At 36.0% G+C, this 21,122-nt stretch overlaps 1 protein-coding gene across 1 annotated transcript in view; it reads left to right on the forward strand.

Annotated features, from left to right (window-relative positions):
• LOC138307496 (cyclic nucleotide-gated channel rod photoreceptor subunit alpha-like) overlaps positions 1-21,122 on the forward strand; it is a 134,716-nt gene that overhangs the window by 101,777 nt on the left and 11,817 nt on the right. The window contains exon 2 of the mRNA XM_069248275.1: positions 3,205-3,498. Within this exon, the coding sequence (XP_069104376.1) occupies positions 3,205-3,498 (294 nt within the window). The remainder of the gene's footprint in view (positions 1-3,204; positions 3,499-21,122) is intronic.

The following is a 21,122-nucleotide window of genomic DNA, read 5'->3' on the forward strand; positions in this document are numbered from 1 at the left end:
AAGAAATTCTTTGATATGCAAGATACTTCATATGAGCTAGACAAACTTTTACTGGTCTTGGATATACATAGATCGTGTAACAGCTACCTCTTGCGACTCATGCCACCGAAATGGTCGTTGCTGTTTTACGAATGACCTTTATAACTTTGAAATCCTTAAACGACGTGAAGTATTTTTAGTGATGTTTATGGTATAAATCCTTAGTTTGTGTGATACTATCGGCGAGTTATTTTTGGTAAAAATGACGTCAGTAAATCATTGTCTTAACAACATTGCCGATTCGCCAACATTGTAATCAAGATGTCGTAGAAAACAAATTTATGGACAGTTGACGACAAATATGATGCAATTTTATTTCTGCCATAAATCCCGATATTTGTTTCAAATCCCCTGTCATATTCTTCTTTATCGCTGAATTCTTTCAATTCTTTAGCTAAACCCATGTCGGCTGTACAAATCGACTATCAATCCTTCCGGTTATCGGCTAATGCTGATTTAACTTGTCAGTTCTCTGGGGTTCAAATGAGATTTTCTGGAAATTTCAAATTAAAATACGACATGTTCTGATCGACATTTCTTCAATTAATGTGTTTTAGCCCATAACTTGTTTTGATTCATAGGGCAGGCGACAATATGTTGTCACAGTATACTATATAACTTTCATTCTAACAAGGTCTGCGGTGGCCGAGTGGTTAAGATGTCTTGACATATTATCACAGATCCTCCCCTCTTGGTCGAGAATCCTATGTGTGTCAGTTGCCAGGCATCGACCAATGGTTGATGGGTTTTTTTCTGGGTATTACGGCTTTCCCTCCATCTAAACCGGTCACGTCCTGAAATGACCCTGGACGTTCGACCAATCAAACCACATCATTCTTACAAGGTGGAAAATGGTTGAAATGATCCCCATATACCATACACATGTAAATTGTAGTCTCTAAGTAGGGATTAAGAAACAACAAATAAAATGTTCAGCATGCAAGTGTATGTTATCTCTTAACAAACCATGTAGAGGGTGCTTCCGTAGCCTTGACCATCCTAATAGGATAGCACGCCGGAGTGTTGCCGTTGTCCCGCAGACAAGTGGGATCGACGCCATTAAAACTGAGGTCATTACACATTTATCTGTGTTCAAGGTTAGAACGGCGAAACTCTCACAACACCTCTCCAGTATTTGTGGAAGACTCTCACAACACCTCTCCGGTATTTATGGAAGACTGTTACGCCATAAAGAAATCACTGACATAGCATTACGTTACGGGTCGTTGTACAGATTTATGTATTTAGCTTTTGTCTTGTTTCGTTGTAGATGTCTTCCCATTATGATACAATAATCTGCACTTTGTCTATGGCATAATTAAGCTGAAAATAATAGCATCTCGTAAGTATAAGAAAAAATCTATTTTTATGGCGACAAAATCTAGCTATCATCGACAATATTCAACAACCCAAGCAAGGCAGTGTTGTAAAAGCCGAGAAAGCGAAATAAATATAAGGAGTGAAAAGTGTGACTGCCTTCACCAGCGCCAAACAACAGTCGATAGTATAAGCCTTGTTATTATACAGAGGTATAACGGAGCTCAGCTCTTAAGGGTCTCGTCAGGAATTTTAAGAAAGGGGTAAACACCTTCACAATTATAAAATTCTTATGTGATGACAGAATAGCTTCTGGTGTAATTATAATAAGAATTATTAATTATCTTATTAAAGGTGATATGTTAGAAGATGAAACAGAATGCTTGCTGAGGATCGGGTTTGTGTAGGAGAATGCGAGTCTGTTTCAGTATCGATCTAATGTGCTGATGTATTTGGCTGGAAAGTCTGATTACGATGCTGGAGAAATGATCAATTCTTCTTCTGTCAGCCCGGGGTGCAAAGAAAGGCCCTGAACAGTCCTAGCTACCAACGTGGGTAATTGGAGTCCGCTCCCCTAGGCTCTCTATAATGATAGTGTATTCAGAAATGAAAATGCCCCGAAGGGGGAGTCTTTGCCTTCACAATGAAGGGTCTCTAGAGATGTGGTAGGGCCTATTCACGTTAGCTTGTGAAAGGTCAATAGGTCAAATGTTGCACCTGTTTTTAAAACAATACCTTTGACACAATGCATTACAAAATACAATGGAAGTTTGATTGTACTGTAGAACGATCCGCATAAACAGTTGTATAAACAATCATTCAAAGTTACAAATTAATGTTGATTTTCCCCTACATGGATAAATAACTTATATGTACAATCATACATATTTACTATTATCATCAGTTCATTACAAAACAAAACAAAATATGTATCGCAAAAATATATTAAACTTAATCATTCTTGAGATGTAACTTTACCAATATATTCCTATTACAGACAACCTCTGTCCTATTCTGTTAATGATAGAGGTGCAGTTTCCGTCAGCTTTGAGTCGTTAATTAACAGGTACAAGAATCTGGTAGAATACCAAGAACAAACCTCACACCTAAATGCTTCGAATTCAAAATGGCTGCTCGGCGGTCATGCTCGATTTAACAGTGAGAAAAATGAAAGTGTTTTGTATATATAATATATATCCAATATAAAGAGGGCATGTTTGTGGAGTCTGGTGCAGGCATTGAACGGGGTCCGTATGACATGGCAGTATTTCAAATTCCTTAAATAACAAACGACCTTTTGTGCTAGAGCACATTGCAAATTATATGGACAGCAGTTGAATGATATTTAAGCGCAGTTGAATATTGTGTCCTTATAAATGATCACTAAAATCTTGACAATGAGTAAAATGTTCATTTTTGTTGCGGAAGACTACGCAATCTCACCATAATCCCTTTGTAAATGACGAGTATATTACTAATATAATAGCGATATGACTTTTTATTGCAGCCATACCTGACTAACTCAACACGCAGTAACTTGAATATATCTAATTGTTTCGATTATTGCAGTTAACATTCTATGATTTTGATATTGCTTCTGTGTAGTCAACCCCGACGACGTGAAACGTACATTCTGCATTTTGTTCTTGATAAAAAACTACTTTCTTATTTTTCTTGTTGTATCTCTTTGTACATATGGTACCTAAAATACCAAAACTTAACGAAATAAAAACTACACACTTAATGTTATAAATATTTTCTGCGTTCTAGGTGAAAAATGTCTTGTTTTCTTTTTATATTGGATGTCTATACAAATGGTTTCTAAACTCTTACTTTTGTTTGTTGCAGCCAAACTTGACGGCGTGAAGACGTACATGTCTCTACGCCGGGTACCTCTACGTCTACAGGACCGGGTCATCAAATGGTTCGACTATCTCTGGTACTGCAATAAATCTACCGACGAAGAACGAACTCTTTCCCTCCTTCCTGATAAACTTAAGGCAGAAATAGCCATCCACGTCCATCTCGATACCCTGAAGCGTGTCGAGGTATTCCAGAACACTGAGGCAGGATTTTTATGTGAACTTGTATTACGTTTAAAACCAGTATTATTCTCACCTGGGGATTATATATGCAGAAAAGGTAGGTGAACGTTTTTATTCTCACGTAGATTATGGTTACTTATTTGTCATAATCTTCAGTGCGATCATTTGGAGATATCCGACCTTAGACACTGCTGGAGGATATCAACAGTCCCGGGGGTTAGTAGCCTCAATTTACCACACATTTGGTCTGTTTGAGACCAGTAAAATTAGACACTTAAACTTATATCATTACTACCAATTAAGTTTTACTGGAACCTTCTTGCTATAGAAGTTTGTTATAAATGGGTATCCTACTTATTGCAATTTCCCTATGCTTTGACATGTGGTACAAGCGATTATTTTTAAATATTGAAATACAATGTTTCATATAAAAATAATACTACGGTTCAAGGATAGTCTTGTATAGAATTATGATGATAGCTTTACGGATTTGGATTTGGATTTGCGGTCTTCCTTCACCAACAAAGCATCATTGGATATTATCTTTTCAACACACATGTATATATCATCACATCTGTATGGAGTGTCTTCAACGATTTATTTATACATGATAAGACTGATTTCAATAATCCATATCGAGCCTCGTTTTCATTTTTATTTACTCATTTGTTTTGTATACATCTTGTTCTATTACAAATAATTCTTAAATTTCTGTGATCATAGTTTGCAATCGATATTACTTATTTCTTTTGTGAATCATTGAATACAGGTTGAATATCTCTCAATGAAAAACAGTCAACAAGTGATATGGAAACAATAAATATCTTAACAGTTTAATTGATAAAGGAGTTAGTTTATGCTATATGACCCATGTAAATGATCAGAAAACATCTATCCACAGGGGGCTAACTCAATGAAAATGGATGTTATAATACATTTTTTTTGTATTTGGTGGATGGACTGATGAATATATATAACAGTCATGTGATTTTTTTTTCTCAGAAAATACGAGTTTTGAAAAATTCTTAAAAAATCGGGATATTTACTATAAAACAGAGAAAGGACAACAGTCGCCATATTGGAATTTTTACCCCCGCCTCGATTAAAGTTATTTTTTTCACAATAGTATACCTTTTTTCCTAGAGTCAAAGTCACGCATCAGTCCACCGATAATTCATAATCACACACACACCAAGTCGAACGCAATGTTTTAAACAAAATTACCGGCGCTTTCTGACTAGTGACATCAAAAGCAACGTCCTAGTGGAGAGCGATTAGAGTGACTTCCCCTGCAATGTAATTTAATTGGTTTAGTCAGAGGTATTCCGATACGTTTTAATATTTAAATTTCCGCGAAAACAAATGTATCGGAATATCTCTGACTAAACCGATTGAATAGCATTGCAGGGAAAGTCACTCTAATCGCTCTCCACTAGGACGTTGCTTTCGATGTCACAAGTCAGAAAGCGCGGTAATTTGGGATTAAAATATTGCGTTCGGCTATACAGACATCGTTTATATAGCCGAACGTTTCTGGATTATCGATGGTCTCATGCGTGACTATGACTCTAGGAAAAAAGGTATATTATTGTGAAGAAGAAAAAAAAAACTTTATTCGAGGCGGGGGTAAAAATTACAATATGGCGACTGTCGTCCCTTTCTCTGTTTTATAGTAAATATCCCGATTTTTTAAGAATTTTTTGATTCTCGTATTTTCTGAAAAAAAATCACGTGACTGTTATATATATTCATCAGTCGATCCACCAAATACAAAAAATGTATGACAACATCCATTTTCATTGAGTTAGCCACCTGTGCATCTATCGGGAAGGTTTTCAATGATTAAGAAATAACAATTATTGTCCAATCTATGATCGCCCGACTTCGTTACTCGCTAGAAAGATGGATTAGTTTTTGTTCAGTTGTTAATTCTTCTGTTTTGTCCAGTTGTTAATTCGTCTGTTTTTTCCAGTTGTTGATTCGTCTGTTTTGTCCAGTTGTTGATTCGTCTGTTTTGTCCAGTTGTTGGTTCGTCTGTTTTGTCCAGTTGTTGGTTCGTCTGTTTTGTCCAGTTGTTGATTCGTCTGTTTTGTCCAGTTGTTAGTTCGTCTGTTTTGTCCAGTTGTTGGTTCGTCTGTTTTGTCCAGTTGTTGAGTGTCTGTCTGTTTTCGTCTGTTTTGTCCATTGTGTTCGTTGTTTTGTCAGTTGTGGTTCGTGTCTGTTTTGTCCAGTTGTTGTTCGTCTGTTTGTCAGTTCTTTGTCTGTTTTGTCCAGTTGCTGCTTTGTCTGTGTTGTCCAGTTGTTGCTTTGTCTGTGTTGTCCAGTTGTTAGTTCGTCTGTTTTGTCCAGTTGTTAGTTGTTAGTTCGTCTGTTTTGTCTAGTTGTTGGTCCGTCTGTTTTGTCTAGTTGTTGTTGTTCGTCTGTGTTATCCAGTTGTTAGTTCGTCTGTTTTGTCTAGTTGTTGCTTTGTCTGTGTTATCCAGTTGTTGCTTTGTCTGTTTTGTCCAGTTGTTGCTTTGTCTGTGTTGTCCAGTTGTTGCTTTGTCTGTGTTGTCCAGTTGTTAATTCGTCTGTTTTGTCTAGTTGTTAATTCGTCTGTTTTGTCCAGTTGTTGATTCGTCTGTTTTGTCTAGTTGTTGATTCGTCTGTTTTGTCATTGTTAATTCGTCTGTTTGTCAGTTGTTTTCGTTGTTTTGTCTTTTTTGTTGTTCGTCGTTTGTCTGTTGTTAGTTCATCTGTTTTGTCTAGTTATTGTTCGTCTGTTTTTGTCTAGTTGTTTTTCGTCTGTTGTTATGTCTAGTTGCTTTTATTCGTCTGTTTTGTCTAGTTGTTGGTTCGTCGTGTTTTGTCCAGTTGTTGATTGTCTGTTTTGTCTAGTTGTTAATTCGTCTGTTTTGTCCAGTTGTTAATTCGTCTGTTTTGTCTAGTTGTTTATTCGTCTGTTTTGGCCAGTTGTTGATTCGTCTGTTTTATCTAGTTGTTGATTCGTCTGTTTTGTCTAGTTGTTTATTCGTCTGTTTTGTCCAGTGGTTGATTTCGTCTGTTTTGTCTAGTTGTTAGTTCGTCTGTTTTGTGCAGTTGTTGGTTCGTCTGTTTTGTGCAGTTGTTGGTTTGTCTGTTTTTTTGCAGTTGTTAGTTCGTCTGTTTTGTCCAGTTGTTAGTTTTCGTCTGTTTTGTCTAGTTGTTAGTTCGTCTGTTTTGTCCTGTTGTTAGTTCGTCTGTTTTGTCTAGTTGTTAGTTCGTCTGTTTTGTCCAGTTGTTGATTCGTCTGTTTTGTCCAGTTGTTGATTCGTCTGTTTTGTCCAGTTGTTGATTCGTCTGTTTTGTCTAGTTGTTAATTCGTCTGTTTTGTCTAGTTGTTAATTCGTCTGTTTTGTCTAGTTGTTAATTCGTCTGTTTTGTCTAGTTGTTGATTCGTCTGTTTTGTCCAGTTGTTGGTTCGTCTGTTTTGTCCAGTTGTTGATTCGTCTGTTTTGTCCAGTTGTTGGTTCGTCTGTTTTGTCCAGTTGTTGATTCGTCTGTTTTGTCCAGTTGTTGATTCGTCTGTTTTGTCCAGTTGTTGCTTTGTCTGTGTTGTGCAGTTGTTGCTTTGTCTGTTTTGTCAGTTGTTAGTTCGTCTGTTTTGTCCAGTTGTTAGTTGTCAGTTGTTAGTTCGTCTGTTTTGTCTAGTTGTTGTTCGTCTGTTTTGTCTGTGTTGTTCGTCTGTTTGTCAGTTTGTTCGTCTGTTTGTCCATTGTTAGTTCGTCTGTTTTGTCTAGTTGTTGTTCGTCTGTTTTGTCTGTTGTTATTCGTCTGTTTTGTCAGTTGTTGTTCGTCTGTTTTGTCCAGTTGTTGATTCGTCTGTTTTGTCCAGTTGTTGATTCGTCTGTTTTGTCTAGTTGTTAATTCGTCTGTTTTGTCTAGTTGTTAATTCGTCTGTTTTGTCTAGTTGTTGATTCGTCTGTTTTGTCCAGTTGTTGATTCGTCTGTTTTGTCCAGTTGTTGATTCGTCTGTTTTGTCCAGTTGTTGGTTCGTCTGTTTTGTGCAGTTGTTGGTTCGTCTGTTTTGTCCAGTTGTTGATTCGTCTGTTTTGTCCAGTTGTTGCTTTGTCTGTGTTGTCCAGTTGTTGCTTTGTCTGTGTTGTGCAGTTGTTAGTTCGTCTGTTTTGTCCAGTTGTTAGTTCGTCTGTTTTGTCTAGTTGTTGGTCCGTCTGTTTTGTCTAGTTGTTGTTCGTCTGTGTTATCCAGTTGTTAGTTCGTCTGTTTTGTCTAGTTGTTGCTTTGTCTGTGTTATCCAGTTGTTGCTTTGTCTGTTTTGTCCAGTTGTTGATTCGTCTGTTTTGTCCAGTTGTTGATTCGTCTGTTTTGTCTAGTTGTTAATTCGTCTGTTTTTTCCAATTAATTATTCGCCTGTTATGTCTAGTTGTTGATTCCTCTTTTTTACTCCAGTTGTTGATTCGTCTGTTTTGTGCAGTTGTTGATTCGTCTGTTTTGTCTAGTTGTTGATTCGTCTGTTTTGGCCAGTTGTTGGCTCCTCTGTTTTTGCCAGTTGTTTATTCGCCTGTTATGTCTAGTTGTTGGTTCGTCTGTTTTGTCTAGTTGTTGATTCGTCTGTTTTGTCCAGTTGTTGATTCGTCTGCTTTGTCCAGTTGTTGATTCGTCTGTTTTGTCTAGTTGTTTATTCGTCTGTTTTGTGCAGTTTTTGGTTCGTCCGTGTTGTGCAGTTGTTGGTTCGTCTGTTTTGTCCAGTTGTTAGTTCGTCTGTTTTGTCCAGTTGTTGGTTTGTCTGTGTTGTGCAGTTGTTAGTTCGTCTGTTTTGTATAGTTGTTAGTTCGTCTGTTTTGTCTAGTTGTTGGTTCGTCTGTTTTGTCCAGTTGTTGTTCGTCTGTGTTGTCCAGTTGTTTACTCCCTTTCGGCGTTGCTATTTTAGGCGCTCTGATGATTACAGCAAGGCTTGTAAATACACTACGTGAGAGGAATGTCATTTGTTGAAACATACATTTGGTCCGTGAAGCTGACCTGTCTGGCCTTTCTCATAGCCAGTGGAGAAATCCGACCATCGATCACCATCGATACTACAACATATACACCAACATGTCACATTTTAAGTCGGACTCTCATACATACCATTGTAAATCAGCCTGGTTTAGAGTATTCTGTAGCCTGCCGACATGTTTATACCGCCATCCTCCAGAATTTACTAGGATGTGGTATTGCTGGGTATTAATGTTATACCATATATAACGGCACAATCTCAATCAAAGTTAATTAAATTAATCCATTGTCTCGTTTTTACATCTACCTCTGACATACTTATCTTTTTAATGTTAAGAGCGAAGTGTTGTTATTTTAGTAACAAAATATTTTAATTATTCCTAAACGACATCACCATTTTTCCGTTGAAATTCTGTTGACGTATATATTGTTCGTATAGTTGCATTTGCGTCAAACGATCATGGTACACAGCTCTTCAAAGCTATGGTGCTTAAATTGAACATTTACGATTGCTGGGAATGCTTCTGATATGTTAGTATCTTTATACATCATCATACAATCAGAAGGTATGTTCTAATTTGTTTTACGTACAATTATAGACAGGTGCCAGTACAAAGTCCCGTGCGATAGGCGGTTGGTTTGCTTGGCGAATCGCCAATACCAGATTCCGTATTAACGCTTGGTGATATGTTTATGCTTTCAAACTGAAACCTAAGAACTAAGAATTACTGTCGTCACTTATGTTTGCTGTTCCAAGTCGAACGCAAATGCAAATATAGCGCTGTCATCTGTTGATATTACTGTCACCATAGCAACGTCAGAGACAGAACAGGAAGTGCACTCAATCCGATACACCGTATTTGTCCCATCTAACCACAGATCTACATTTTATTGTGTCTCTAAAAATAACTGTTTTATGTATAAACAGTTGTCGGATTATCGTATTGAGTCATATTGCACCCTCGTAAATAGACAATGCAAAGAAATAGCATCGAAAAAAAATATGAAATGATGAAAGTACACGGAAGTTCTCTTTAGATTCAATATTCATGCGTATATCATGGACAGAGTGCATGTTATGACTTACGGTTCTTGTCGATTGTTCTTTTGTTATTTTGATATTTTGATATGTTTGGCATTGACAAATCTTTCTCGGGTCTTCGAAGTAAGCGAAGGCATAGCATATGCGAAATATGTGATAGCATGTAACCATTTTGATTTTTTACATACGCGATTACGACGCTATGAAATTATAATCTACAAACTTTAATTAATTTTGATTGATATTTTTGTTATAATTGATATAATATATAATCCATGAAACATTAGTAAAGGTGTTCATGCTTCGTAAGTGGCTGTTTTGCATATCCATAAGAATGCAGATGGTAAATTAAAATTCTAAAATTAATTTTGCTTATAAATCCACTTTGATTCAACATACCAATTAAAATTTTGTAAAAAAATTGCTTTATTAAAATTATTTCAAAGAGGTAAGATGGTAATGCTAATAATAAACGTTCAGTAGCTGTAAAAATGATTCCGCTTGGCATCGGAGAGTTGTCGTCCCTGTTTGATTTTCTTTAGTACAACGAAGATTGCTGTCATAGTGCCACGAGGTTTATTCAGTTCTACCTGAGGACATTGACCTTGCCATTGACCTTGCCATTGACCATGCCATTGACCTTGCCATTGACCTTCTCCACTAATAATCTCCTTGTGCAATATCGGCTTTACCATCAATGACTTATCTGAGAAAGAAGAACTCGTTTAGTGTGATTCTAGTCCTATTTTTATATCATTATTATTTAGTTGTATTGGGCTATCTACATATGTACGTTAAAAAGGGTAAGTTCAATGTATATTACAGTCCACCCCACATATATACTGTTCTTTTGTTCCATTACAATAAAGTCTAAGGTGTAGGATTCCCTGGTAACGGCATTGAAGAGCTCAAATCAAGGGAGTTAATTATGAGTTATGCGATGTGTAATAATAGGAAATATCGGTGTGTTGGCTTTAATCCTGGCTCCACCTAAAATGTCTATGTTTTAGATATGTTAAGTACAACAAGGTTACCGCGGACGTTACCATTCATTGAAGCTTCAATGCAATGGTAATTTTGTCTTTTAGAGAAAGAATTCCACTTTTGCCGTTTCCTGCACATTTTTTTGTTTTTTAGTTTTTTTTAATAATTTGAAAGCACGTGTTTTGATAATACTTTGGAGGTAGGTTATCGAAGTATGAAGTACTTGTTTGAAATAATTTAAAAAAACAAACCGTTAATTATAAATGAGCATATTGATTTTGTGACAAGCATATTAATATTGAAATTTACTGCAGTCCACATTTAGACGGTCCCATTTGATGTACATTGAACCCTTTGAAGCTGTAATAAATAGCATTGCTTCCTTGTACAGATGCAATACCATTTGTCGACATATCTGACTCTACAAGGTAATGTGATGTCATATTGTTCTAGAATTTGACTGCCTTAAAATTGCAAGATAAATCAAATTATGGTATTTAAATTTGTTTTGACGCTGTAGTTTCTACGACAACGTTCATGCAATAAGCTGTACAAACGGTTATTTTAGAAGAACTAAAGTTCAGAGAACCTTCTCTGATAAAACAAATAAAATGCTTGAAATAGTCATCATAAGTTAATTACAAAGCTTTATTTTCTCCCATTTTCCTTGTCTTGATCCATATATCAGATTAGTTTTTAAAAAAAACCTATAGGGCTGTTTAGCTGAATCTTGTTTTTAAGCTCTCGTCATAAAATAGGGGAGTTTAAGTCATAAATGTTTAGGTTTTATTCCCGTCCCGTCTCTCAAGGCTGTTAAGATGACTCTTATCTTTATTCCTGTCTCGTCTCACAAGGCCGTTAAGATGAATCTAGCTTTTATTCCTGTCCTGTCTTTCAAGTCCGTTAAGATGAATCTAGTTTTATTCCTGTCCAGTCTTTCAAGGCCGTTTATATGAATCTAGCTTTTATTCCTGTCCAGTCTTTCAATGCCGTTAAAATGACTCTTGTTTTTATTCCCGTCTCGTCTCACAATGCCGTTAAGATGAATCTAGCTTTTATTCCTGTCCAGTCTTTCAAGGCTGTTAAGATGAATCTAGCTTTTATTCCCGCCCCGTCTCACAAAGCCGTTAAGCTGAATCTAGTTTTTATTCCCGTCCCGTCTCACAAGGCTGTTTAGATGAATCTAGCTTTTATTCCTGTCCAGTCTCTCAAGACCGTTAATATGAATCTTGTTTTTATTCCCGTCCCGTCTCACAAGGCTGTTAAGATGAATCTAGCTTTTATTCCTGTCCCGTCTCACAAAGCCGTTAATATGAATCTAGTTTTTATTCCTATCTCATCTCACAAGGCCGTTAATATGAATCTAGCTTTTATTTCTGTCCAGTCTCTCAAGACCGTTAATATGAATTTTGTTTTAATTCCCGTCCCGTCTCACAAGGCTGTTAAGATGAATCTAGTTTTTATTCCCGCCCCGTCTCACAAAGCCGTTAAGCTGAATCTAGTTTTTATTCCCGTCCTGTCTCACAAGGCTGTTAATATGAATCTTTTTTTTTGTTCCCGTCCCGTCTCACAAGGCTGTTGAGATGAATAATGTTTATTAACGGCGAATCCTGTCTTTATTCCCTCGCTAGGTTTAGTTTTAAGTCCCGTTCCGTCTTGCTCCGTTCTGTTAAGATGAATCTAGCTTTTATTCCTGTTCAATCACTCAAAACCGTTAATATGAATCTTGTTTTAATTCCCGTCCCGTTTCACAAGGCCGTTAAGATGAATCTAGTTTTTATTCCTGTCCAGTCTTTCAAAGCCGTTAAGATGAATCTAGCTTTTATTCCCGCCCCGTCTCACAAAGCCGTTAAACTGAATCTAGTTTTTATTCCTATCCCATCTCACAAGGCTGTTAATATGAATCTTTTTTTGATCCCGTCCCGTCTCACAAGGCTGTTGAGATGAATAGTGTTTATTAACGGCGAATCCTGTCTTTATTCCCTCGCTAGGTTTAGTTTTAAGTCCCGTTCCGTCTTGCTCCGTTCTGTTGTAACGTTGTGCCTTCTGGAGGCTGAAACACTCTTTTCTCATAGATATGTCTTAGTTATGTACAAAATCGAATCATGTCAAATTTCGATAGTATGCATTCATTTATAACTTTAAGGATGACTGTTCTATATCGAATATCTTAAAGCGAGTCTCTTTCCGCTTGGTTATTGTATAATATGCAAGTGAAAGTAAATTAATTAAAACAAAAATGATTCTTCATACCAGGCAGGTGATTTATTAAATACTTAATTCCATGTTTGGTTTACAAACGTTTATATACAGTTAGAGTCAGTAAGAATCACTTTTTATGTAACATCCACTGTTTTCGTAGTGTTATATTTTTTTATTTCTTTTAATAAATGCCCGTACATCAGAATTGATTGCTGCCGATAAAATCCCTTTTGCCAATAAGGCTTTAAAATATATGCTGCCAACGTAAATCTTGACACATCATTGGCTCTGGATATTTCCTTTTTGTCTCATTTTGTTTTTATTTCGTTTGGCGAATGCTGGATCTTTAATTTCCCTCTTTGTAGAAAACATATTGAGATTCCTTTGTTGCCATGTCTCCAGAGGACTTGAAATGTCCTATAAGTCAAGCGTATAGGTGACACAGATTAAATGACTCGCCAACGAAAACGCAAGCATCTCTGATAAAGCTCATTTAAATCAAACTTATCTAGTGCTGGGATCACAAATGGATAATTGCCATGATGCTTCTACCAGGACGAATGGGATGAAGACCATTTAAAGTCGTTAAAACAACTCAAGAGTCTAAATATAATGTAATTCATGACATTCTATAAGAACTAAAATGATTGGAAGTTGTCAAAGACATAGTTTTTGCACGTTTTAAGCAAATGAATGATACGTGTTGCTGAGTTTAACACTGGGTTGTGTTTTTGTTGCTGTTTTTCACGGTAGACGGTGTTATTTTACAATAGTTACACGCTAAACATTTGTGTGTTTATGATGCCATTATTGCCAAAGATTCACTGACATGCTGATATTTATGGTAACTTTGTCATCACAAACAGTGTATCTATATGAAGAGTATTCAATACTAAATTACCTTTTCATTGTCACCCGCATATAGATTGCTCTTATTTTCCGCTCATAAAAGAATGATATGTCAACTCATTTCCTCCCAGAACTCCCATAAAGAAAACAAAAGTGAAATAAAAAGTCATTAGAAAATAAGTCCTATTATAAGTCGGAGAAGAGTTGTGAAGCCTAGAAGAGTACGTTGTTCAGAACTGTCGCCGTAGAGATATAAAAAAAGCATTGCGGCTTGTCAACATACCATTATACGGAAATATAAATATGACATTTTTCGGGAAATAATCGACATTTAAGCTGCGTTGCTATGGAAACCAAGGTACCGGTTCCATCATCTTCTAGCACTCGTTTAAACACTCTACGTTAGTCTTATTTCTCTGCACCTTCCTTCGTCTGACAAATATAGTGTTAAAATAAAGGCATTGCCTGTTTACATATACAAGAACTAGAATTAAAAAAGACGAATACAAGGAGAAAAACGGCTAAGTACAGATTGTTTCTTTTAATTTTATGTAACACTATGCATTCATTTGCATAACTGTTAGATTTACATAATGAAAATGATAGACGTAACGATTGTGATCCCATGTACTTAGGATTTTAAAACGGTTCCAAACAGCATTCATATACTACTCTTGGCTGTTTCCTTTGTCACAATGGAAGAGGAAATGATTTGCCAATCTATAACAGGATGGAGCAAAGAAAATGACTGATTAACACTCGAAAATCCTATACAAGTTACCATGGCAACTTAACCCTAGCGATAATCCTATGCGCTCTGCTGAATTTCCCAAATGACATTTAAAGGGATATAAATGTATTCTTAGAAGGTTAGTGACATTTTCTGGCTAATGTCTCTTCTGGTTTTTGAATGAATAATCCGGAATGTTCGTTTGTGAAGGTCAAGTGGAGTTCTAACAATAAACTATAGGCGTTATTGATGGTTCTTAAATAGGTCTAAAAATAGGCTCAGTCACCGAAACAAGAATTATGCTGTCTATTTAAATGTTGTTAGGATTCGGTTCTGCGTTAGACTCCTGCTCTAAGGTATATGTTTTCAACACGCATCTCTTGTTCGCTGAGAAATTTATTGGCATTGGAATATTGAGTAATAATAGCAATGACTGTCACGTGACGTACTGAAGACGACATAATTTCTGATCGATGGTCCAATCCATGCGCCAATCATTCCTAGTCATGTGATCGGGTCATCCGTCGGCTATGTTCATCAATCACCACAACATGAATAATTACCGCCCCGTTTGTAGCTTAGATTTGTTTCTTCCTCTTTCGTTCGCGTAAGGAAGAAACACCATTGATTATTCAGGTTACTGTCTCTCTGGAACTCGGCACACGCATATATAAAATAGAAAAGTAATTTTGTAACTCCGGTCATGAATAGCTTAAATTCAGGAAAGGTCACGAAATTCATTCGCCTTTCTGCTTCCAAGAACAAAAATACCATGATGTTAGGTCAGATACCGTGGTAAACATATGCGACATGTGTGTGAAGTGTAAACAATATGTCACTCAAGACTGGATATTTGTTTGTAACGCCGAATCTGATTGGCTAAAACAACAGCGCAATGCTGTCATAGAAAAATAGCTACTAAAAAATGTGAAATTTTACGTGATTAGATTAAAGTATAAGGAGTACATTGAATTGACTTTTAGTGAAGCGATTTTTAAATTTTAGTTTGTGCGTTCTTTTTGGCTTTGTTTATTTGTTTTCTTTGGTTTCACGTCTTGAGAGCAGATATACGGTGATGATGTATGTTCATTAAGTATGTTTTAGGAGGCTGCAGTATATTGCTGTAGTATCTCTTTAACAACTGCCCATTTTATATTGCTCTCACTTGTTCCCATTATCGGACTTATCCAAAACTAATATTTTGTTGTAGACCCTGTTATTGATCCCAAATTTTGGTGAATGTTGTATTTGTACAGATTTCATATTGAGACTGAAGGAAAACATAACAGTAGATATATAACTGAATTGTGGCAATGCATGTTGTATTAACTGTGTGATTTTCTCATGGAACCAATGTTTTATTAGACGAGAGAAACTTCGAGGGCAAAGAAAAGATCTTTTAATATCTTGTTTGTGATTTTCAGTTATTCTTCCTGTCGACATTTTGAGGATTGTAAATTTCTAAGATAGTCGGTTGATCTCGGTGCATCAATATATTATCTGTGTAGAGATTATAATTTCAGGATAAATACATATATCCCAATTACGTTATTTTGACCCCCTTAAAAATGTTTAAAACGAAGAAATATTTATATTTCCTTACACTTAACCTTAAGTCATTCATATTTTCATATTAAAAATTACACAAGAAACTGAATGTCTGTACTGCTTTCTATAATTGTTCTGTTATGGCAGAAGATGAGGGTGCTTAATTGATAGAGAAACTGGCTCGGCTTGTAAACGACCCTCTGTCTGCCACCCTCGGCCCGTGACTTACACGTATGTACAGTCTCCTGGTACCGGGGTATTTCTATGGCAATTGACAGTGTCGCACGGTCCGTGACTTAGACAACGACCACGTGACGCTATTCTTACAAGTTCTGGAAATATTTCAAGAACATGTGACTATGCGACTTTTCATTGCTGCGCTATCCATTCACTGGTTTTACGTTTTGCACAAACAAGTGTCGTATCAATACAGTAATAATAAGTGATGACAAGCTGTGTATTACATAACCAAATTTCAGTTTAAATACTGTTAGGACATTTTCGATAAACCCATACGATGACGATCTCGAATATAAAAGTGGCAATGCTTAATGCATGAATGGCGGCTACATCTTTTACCATAATGAACCTTTATATACAGAAAGTCCATCACTTTTCACATTAATTTTATTGCAGATCCGTAAATCAGTTGTTTACGTCATATGAAAACATTTTGTAGGTTGAAATATTATTTTTAACACTTATTTTGTATTCGATCAGAAGGATATGTTTTTTAACAGTTGAAGGAATTAAAATTTATTGATAAGGAAGGCTAAAATGCGTTGACCCGTGCTATATTAGGTGACCAAAAGAGATGACTGTAAAACCTCTATAACAAAAGCTGTAATTATTGTTCTGTGGTAGATTAATATATGTAACTTCAGGAAACAGTATTGAAGGAGACATTCGTCGCTTCAGTTAGATTATATACAGTGTAACACACCGCAATATTGATCCTAGACCGTGATATATCGCCGTATTAGAATAATGGCCCTCTGCTTTTTGTCATCCCAAGCAAAGCTGTCTCTTAGCGAAATATATATGCCAAGACAGTCTCTGTTCTTGACCTCGCATCATTATGAACTTTCGAACTCGCCATTGAAGGAAACAAGTGTTTTATCACAGTGGTGCTGTGAAACCTGTGTGTGATACCCTGTATGTACATATAAATTTAACTTAATGTTGCGTTCCAGTATTTATGGAATATTTATGGAATAAAAAAAAAACAAATTGATAGTCTAATAGAGCAGACAGAACATAACTATTATGGTTAATGTATGCATGTATTCATTGAAAATACTAATCTTTTTCTGATATAAATTAATAACAAAGTGCCTTTTGACTCATAAACCTTGAAGTTGTCCGTGACTTCCGGCATAACCTGATCCGTATCACTGAACTGCGGCACATGTCACTCATGTTATTCTATCACCATAATGCTTGAAAATAGCGACATAAGTTAACATGACCACGTAGCCCAAATTCTATTTAGAATGCAGACCCGTATTCGACTCCTTTGTACTAAAGGTCTGATCATATTCACTATAAGATGTCACGTCTTGATGATATTTATACTCCAAAAGTTACATTACAAGTGTATTGTATACTTTAACGCAATCGCCATTTCTGTTCATAGTCAGAGAATGTCCAGTTTCATCTGATTCAATGCTGCTTTGACCGGAGCTGTAGTTATTCAACCACATAGTTCCGTTATTGCATGTTTTAATTTTTTGTCGGTGATTTTACCGGAAGAAGTATTTGGGTTTCGGTAGCGAGTAGAATTTTTAGTTGATAACTTCTTCCTCTTGATTTCGATTTCCCAAACTGCAACACTAGCAATATATATAATAACTCAAAACAAAAGTACATGTACGAAAAAAATATATATATTAAAGGCTAAGGCAATGAAAATTTAGTAAATATAAGCCAAATTATCCTCGCTACCTTAAAATTATCAATTTCCTTCCACTGTCTCCGTCAAGAAACTTTGAATTATTCGGTCATCACAGCAGGAGGCAATAACAGTATCCAATCAGCTTGAGAGAGGTCGAACTCGGTCATCTCGTACATAGAAAGTAATAATGTCGACATCGCCGACATTCTGTTCTGGCCGCACCGTCTTATGACGGTTCGACTTCCGGTGCAAAGAACTGACGATTTATAACGCATTTATAACGAACTTCTAGAGTCAAATATTCCACGTTGTGGATACATTGTCTGGCGCTAGTGTACATACCTGTTTCAGCGATAAGCTAAAATTGGAAGTTTTTTTTGACGTCGATGGTTCATAAAGCAATATTCTAGTGATGGAATAAGTTGTACGTAAATAAGTCAGTTACTGTTGAAATCCTATATGGATTATGTTGCTTAAGTTGATAAGAATGAGTTTTTTTGGGAGACTGCAGTATACTGTACACGTGGACACGTAGGAGAAATTTAATATGCTAATTAAGCGAAGGACAGTTAAGCCCGTAATATCTATTCTATATGATTATGTTAAAAGATAGCAGCTGTATTTATCGCGAAAAGAGCAAATCCCGAAATAAAACTCCTGCAAAAATATTCTCATTTACAATAATTGTTTACTGTCGTTTTCAAAGTGAAATGTTATCTCATTTCTCGTAACCACATTATAGACTTTTATACATAAGATGAATACTTGAAATACGATTTCTACATTATCTTATAACCACACAAAACTGTGCTTGTCCATTCAGCATAAAATTGATTTTTTTTAATTATGTAATATTAAGCAACTATAGAAAATTCGTAACGACGACAAAACTTACAAGCTATTGCCTTTCTCATACCCGTAGGATATTTTAATATGTCTATTAGATTAAAATAATATATATTATTTGAAGTAATATAAAACAGACACGGTTTTCAAATTTGGATGGTTTGGTCCTGGTCAGACTGTGTTCGAAAATATGATTGTCTGTTTAGTTCTGTCAATGAGTTTTTAAAGATTAAACTGAAGAAATCAAACACATGCATAGCATGAAAACAAAACACAGATAATGTGGTTTTATTGTGCAAATGGTCTGTATACAGAGATGGCCGCTAAGGCAGATCTGGGTACATAGATGGCCGCTAAGACAGGTCTGTATATAGAGATGGCCCTAAGGCAGGTCTGTATATAGAGATGGCTGCTAAGGCAGGTCTGTGTACAGAGATGGCCGCTAAGGCAGGTTTGTATATAGAGATGGCCGCTAAAGCAGGTCTGTGTACAGAGATGGCCGCTAAGGCAGGTTTGTATATAGAAATGACCGCTAAGGCAGGTCTGTATATAGAGATGGCCGCTAAGGCAGGTCTGTATATAGAGATGGCCGCTAAGACAGGTCTGAATATAGAGATGGCCGCTAAGGCAGGTCTGTATATAGAGATGGCCGCTAAGGCAGGCTTGTTTGTACTACTTGCCCGTCATTTACCAACACAACATGGACAGAGGGGAACTAACAAATATATACATATCATAAAGTTCAAATAATTAGACTGTAAATAATTGTTCCATTTCTTAGTTTTAAATTATACATAAATACAACAAGCATTGAACACGAAAAAGAAAACAAACGAAACACCATAATTCTAGTTAAGGTGAAAAACAATTAACTATTAAACTATCTTTCTATGGCATCTATGGTTTATATAGATGCCAGAGCTTAGCAGACAATCTTCATAATGCGCATTAGCGCACTATATATATGAGATGATTGTCTGTGTGCATTATGAGATGATTGTTTGCTAAGCTCTGGCATCTATATAGACCATAGATGCCATAGGAAGATAGTTTAATGCTTATATTTACATTATCAACTAATGTTAGGGTCTCTGCATTAATATTGTTTAAGCTAGACCAGGAAACCGTTTATCAACGATGATTTAATTCACGAGATGGAACAGCCATTTTGACGGTGATCAGTTGGCGTCACTACGTTAACATTAGTGACGTCATAATAGTCACGTTTTGGGTGTCAGTTAAACTGGCATATCCTTCACTTTGCCTTGGTTAGCTTATATTGTAGAAGTGAAAAGTGAATGTAAATATTTTTCTATTAATATAGAAGATAATATACAGAATGCTTCATAGAACTACACACAAAGGAGGTTAATAATGCCTAGAACAACCATCAAAACCGGGCCGGCAATCGTTTTAGAGAAGGCTTTAAAACTTTGGATGTTAACATTGGCGATGTTTAATGCGTTCATGATGCGATGACCATTGCATCATTTATGAATCTCCAACTGGAGAGCGGCCTAATTCTGTTAATACGGTAATTAATTTTACCTTAACTGGAGAGCTACCTGCTGTCGTTCTGTGCTGGATTTTCATTCAAACAGATTTTAATGAAAACCTGAAACGAGTCTTCTCACAGATATTAATTGAAATTTAATATTTTAATATTGCGATAACTGCTAATATGTTTATCCTGTTGTTTCTTTTTTAAATCATTACTCCATTAAATATTCTCGCATTGCGACATTTTAATGCATTCTGTCATTCTAAATATCCTAGAGATGACACCTTCTATTTAATCAAATGTTTTATTTCCTATTATATCATCAAGGTGAAGTCTAAAACCTGGTGATCTGGTGAATAATTTCATCAAAACAATGAAATAATATAAACTTTCTGTCATAGAATGCTTACAAACAACCATTCTTATAATTGAGGTTATTCAAATAAAAAAACAAAAACAAAAAAAACCAGTTGAGTGTATTGTTGAACGTATAGCCAAATTTATCATAAATCTCGACGGATTATTAGTTGGTTTTCGAAATAGGATTTCACATTTCAATCCATACCTATAAGCCAATGACATTTTGGAACTAGTGTGACTCACTGAATGGCAACTACACATATGGAGTAAAGATGTGCACGCGGACTGACTTCCGGGAGTGGTAAAATGGCACGAAATAGTTCCCATGCTGCTCCTAATTTACAGATCAAGTATGCCTATGCACTCTCTAAAACCTACCAATTCATTAAAAAGGGTAATTTCTCATCTGTGCCGAGATGTTTGACGGAAATCAAAAGGTTAAAAGATCACAGTGAAACGGAATAGCCTGCACTACTCACGACTGATAATTCAATGACACATTAGCAGACCTAATTCAGTATAATTTTGACATGTAAAGTCCCAGGGGCCATGCAAAACAACACTCAACTCTTACCGACACCCACTAAACCTTCTTAGTGTAATGAAAAATAGCATTGCCATGGCAACAATGTCCCATGATAAACATTATCTATAATAGTTATACGGAGACTGGATGAAGATGATTAGCATCGATGTTGTTCTGGGGTTTGTGTATAATTTAGTGTCTTATACTTTTCCATATGTTGTATGCGTTTTTTATGTTGCTATTTCAGAATCGTAATGTTACATGC

Source organism: Argopecten irradians, chromosome 14 (assembly GCF_041381155.1).
Source record: "Argopecten irradians isolate NY chromosome 14, Ai_NY, whole genome shotgun sequence".
NCBI lineage: Eukaryota > Metazoa > Mollusca > Bivalvia > Pectinida > Pectinidae > Argopecten > Argopecten irradians.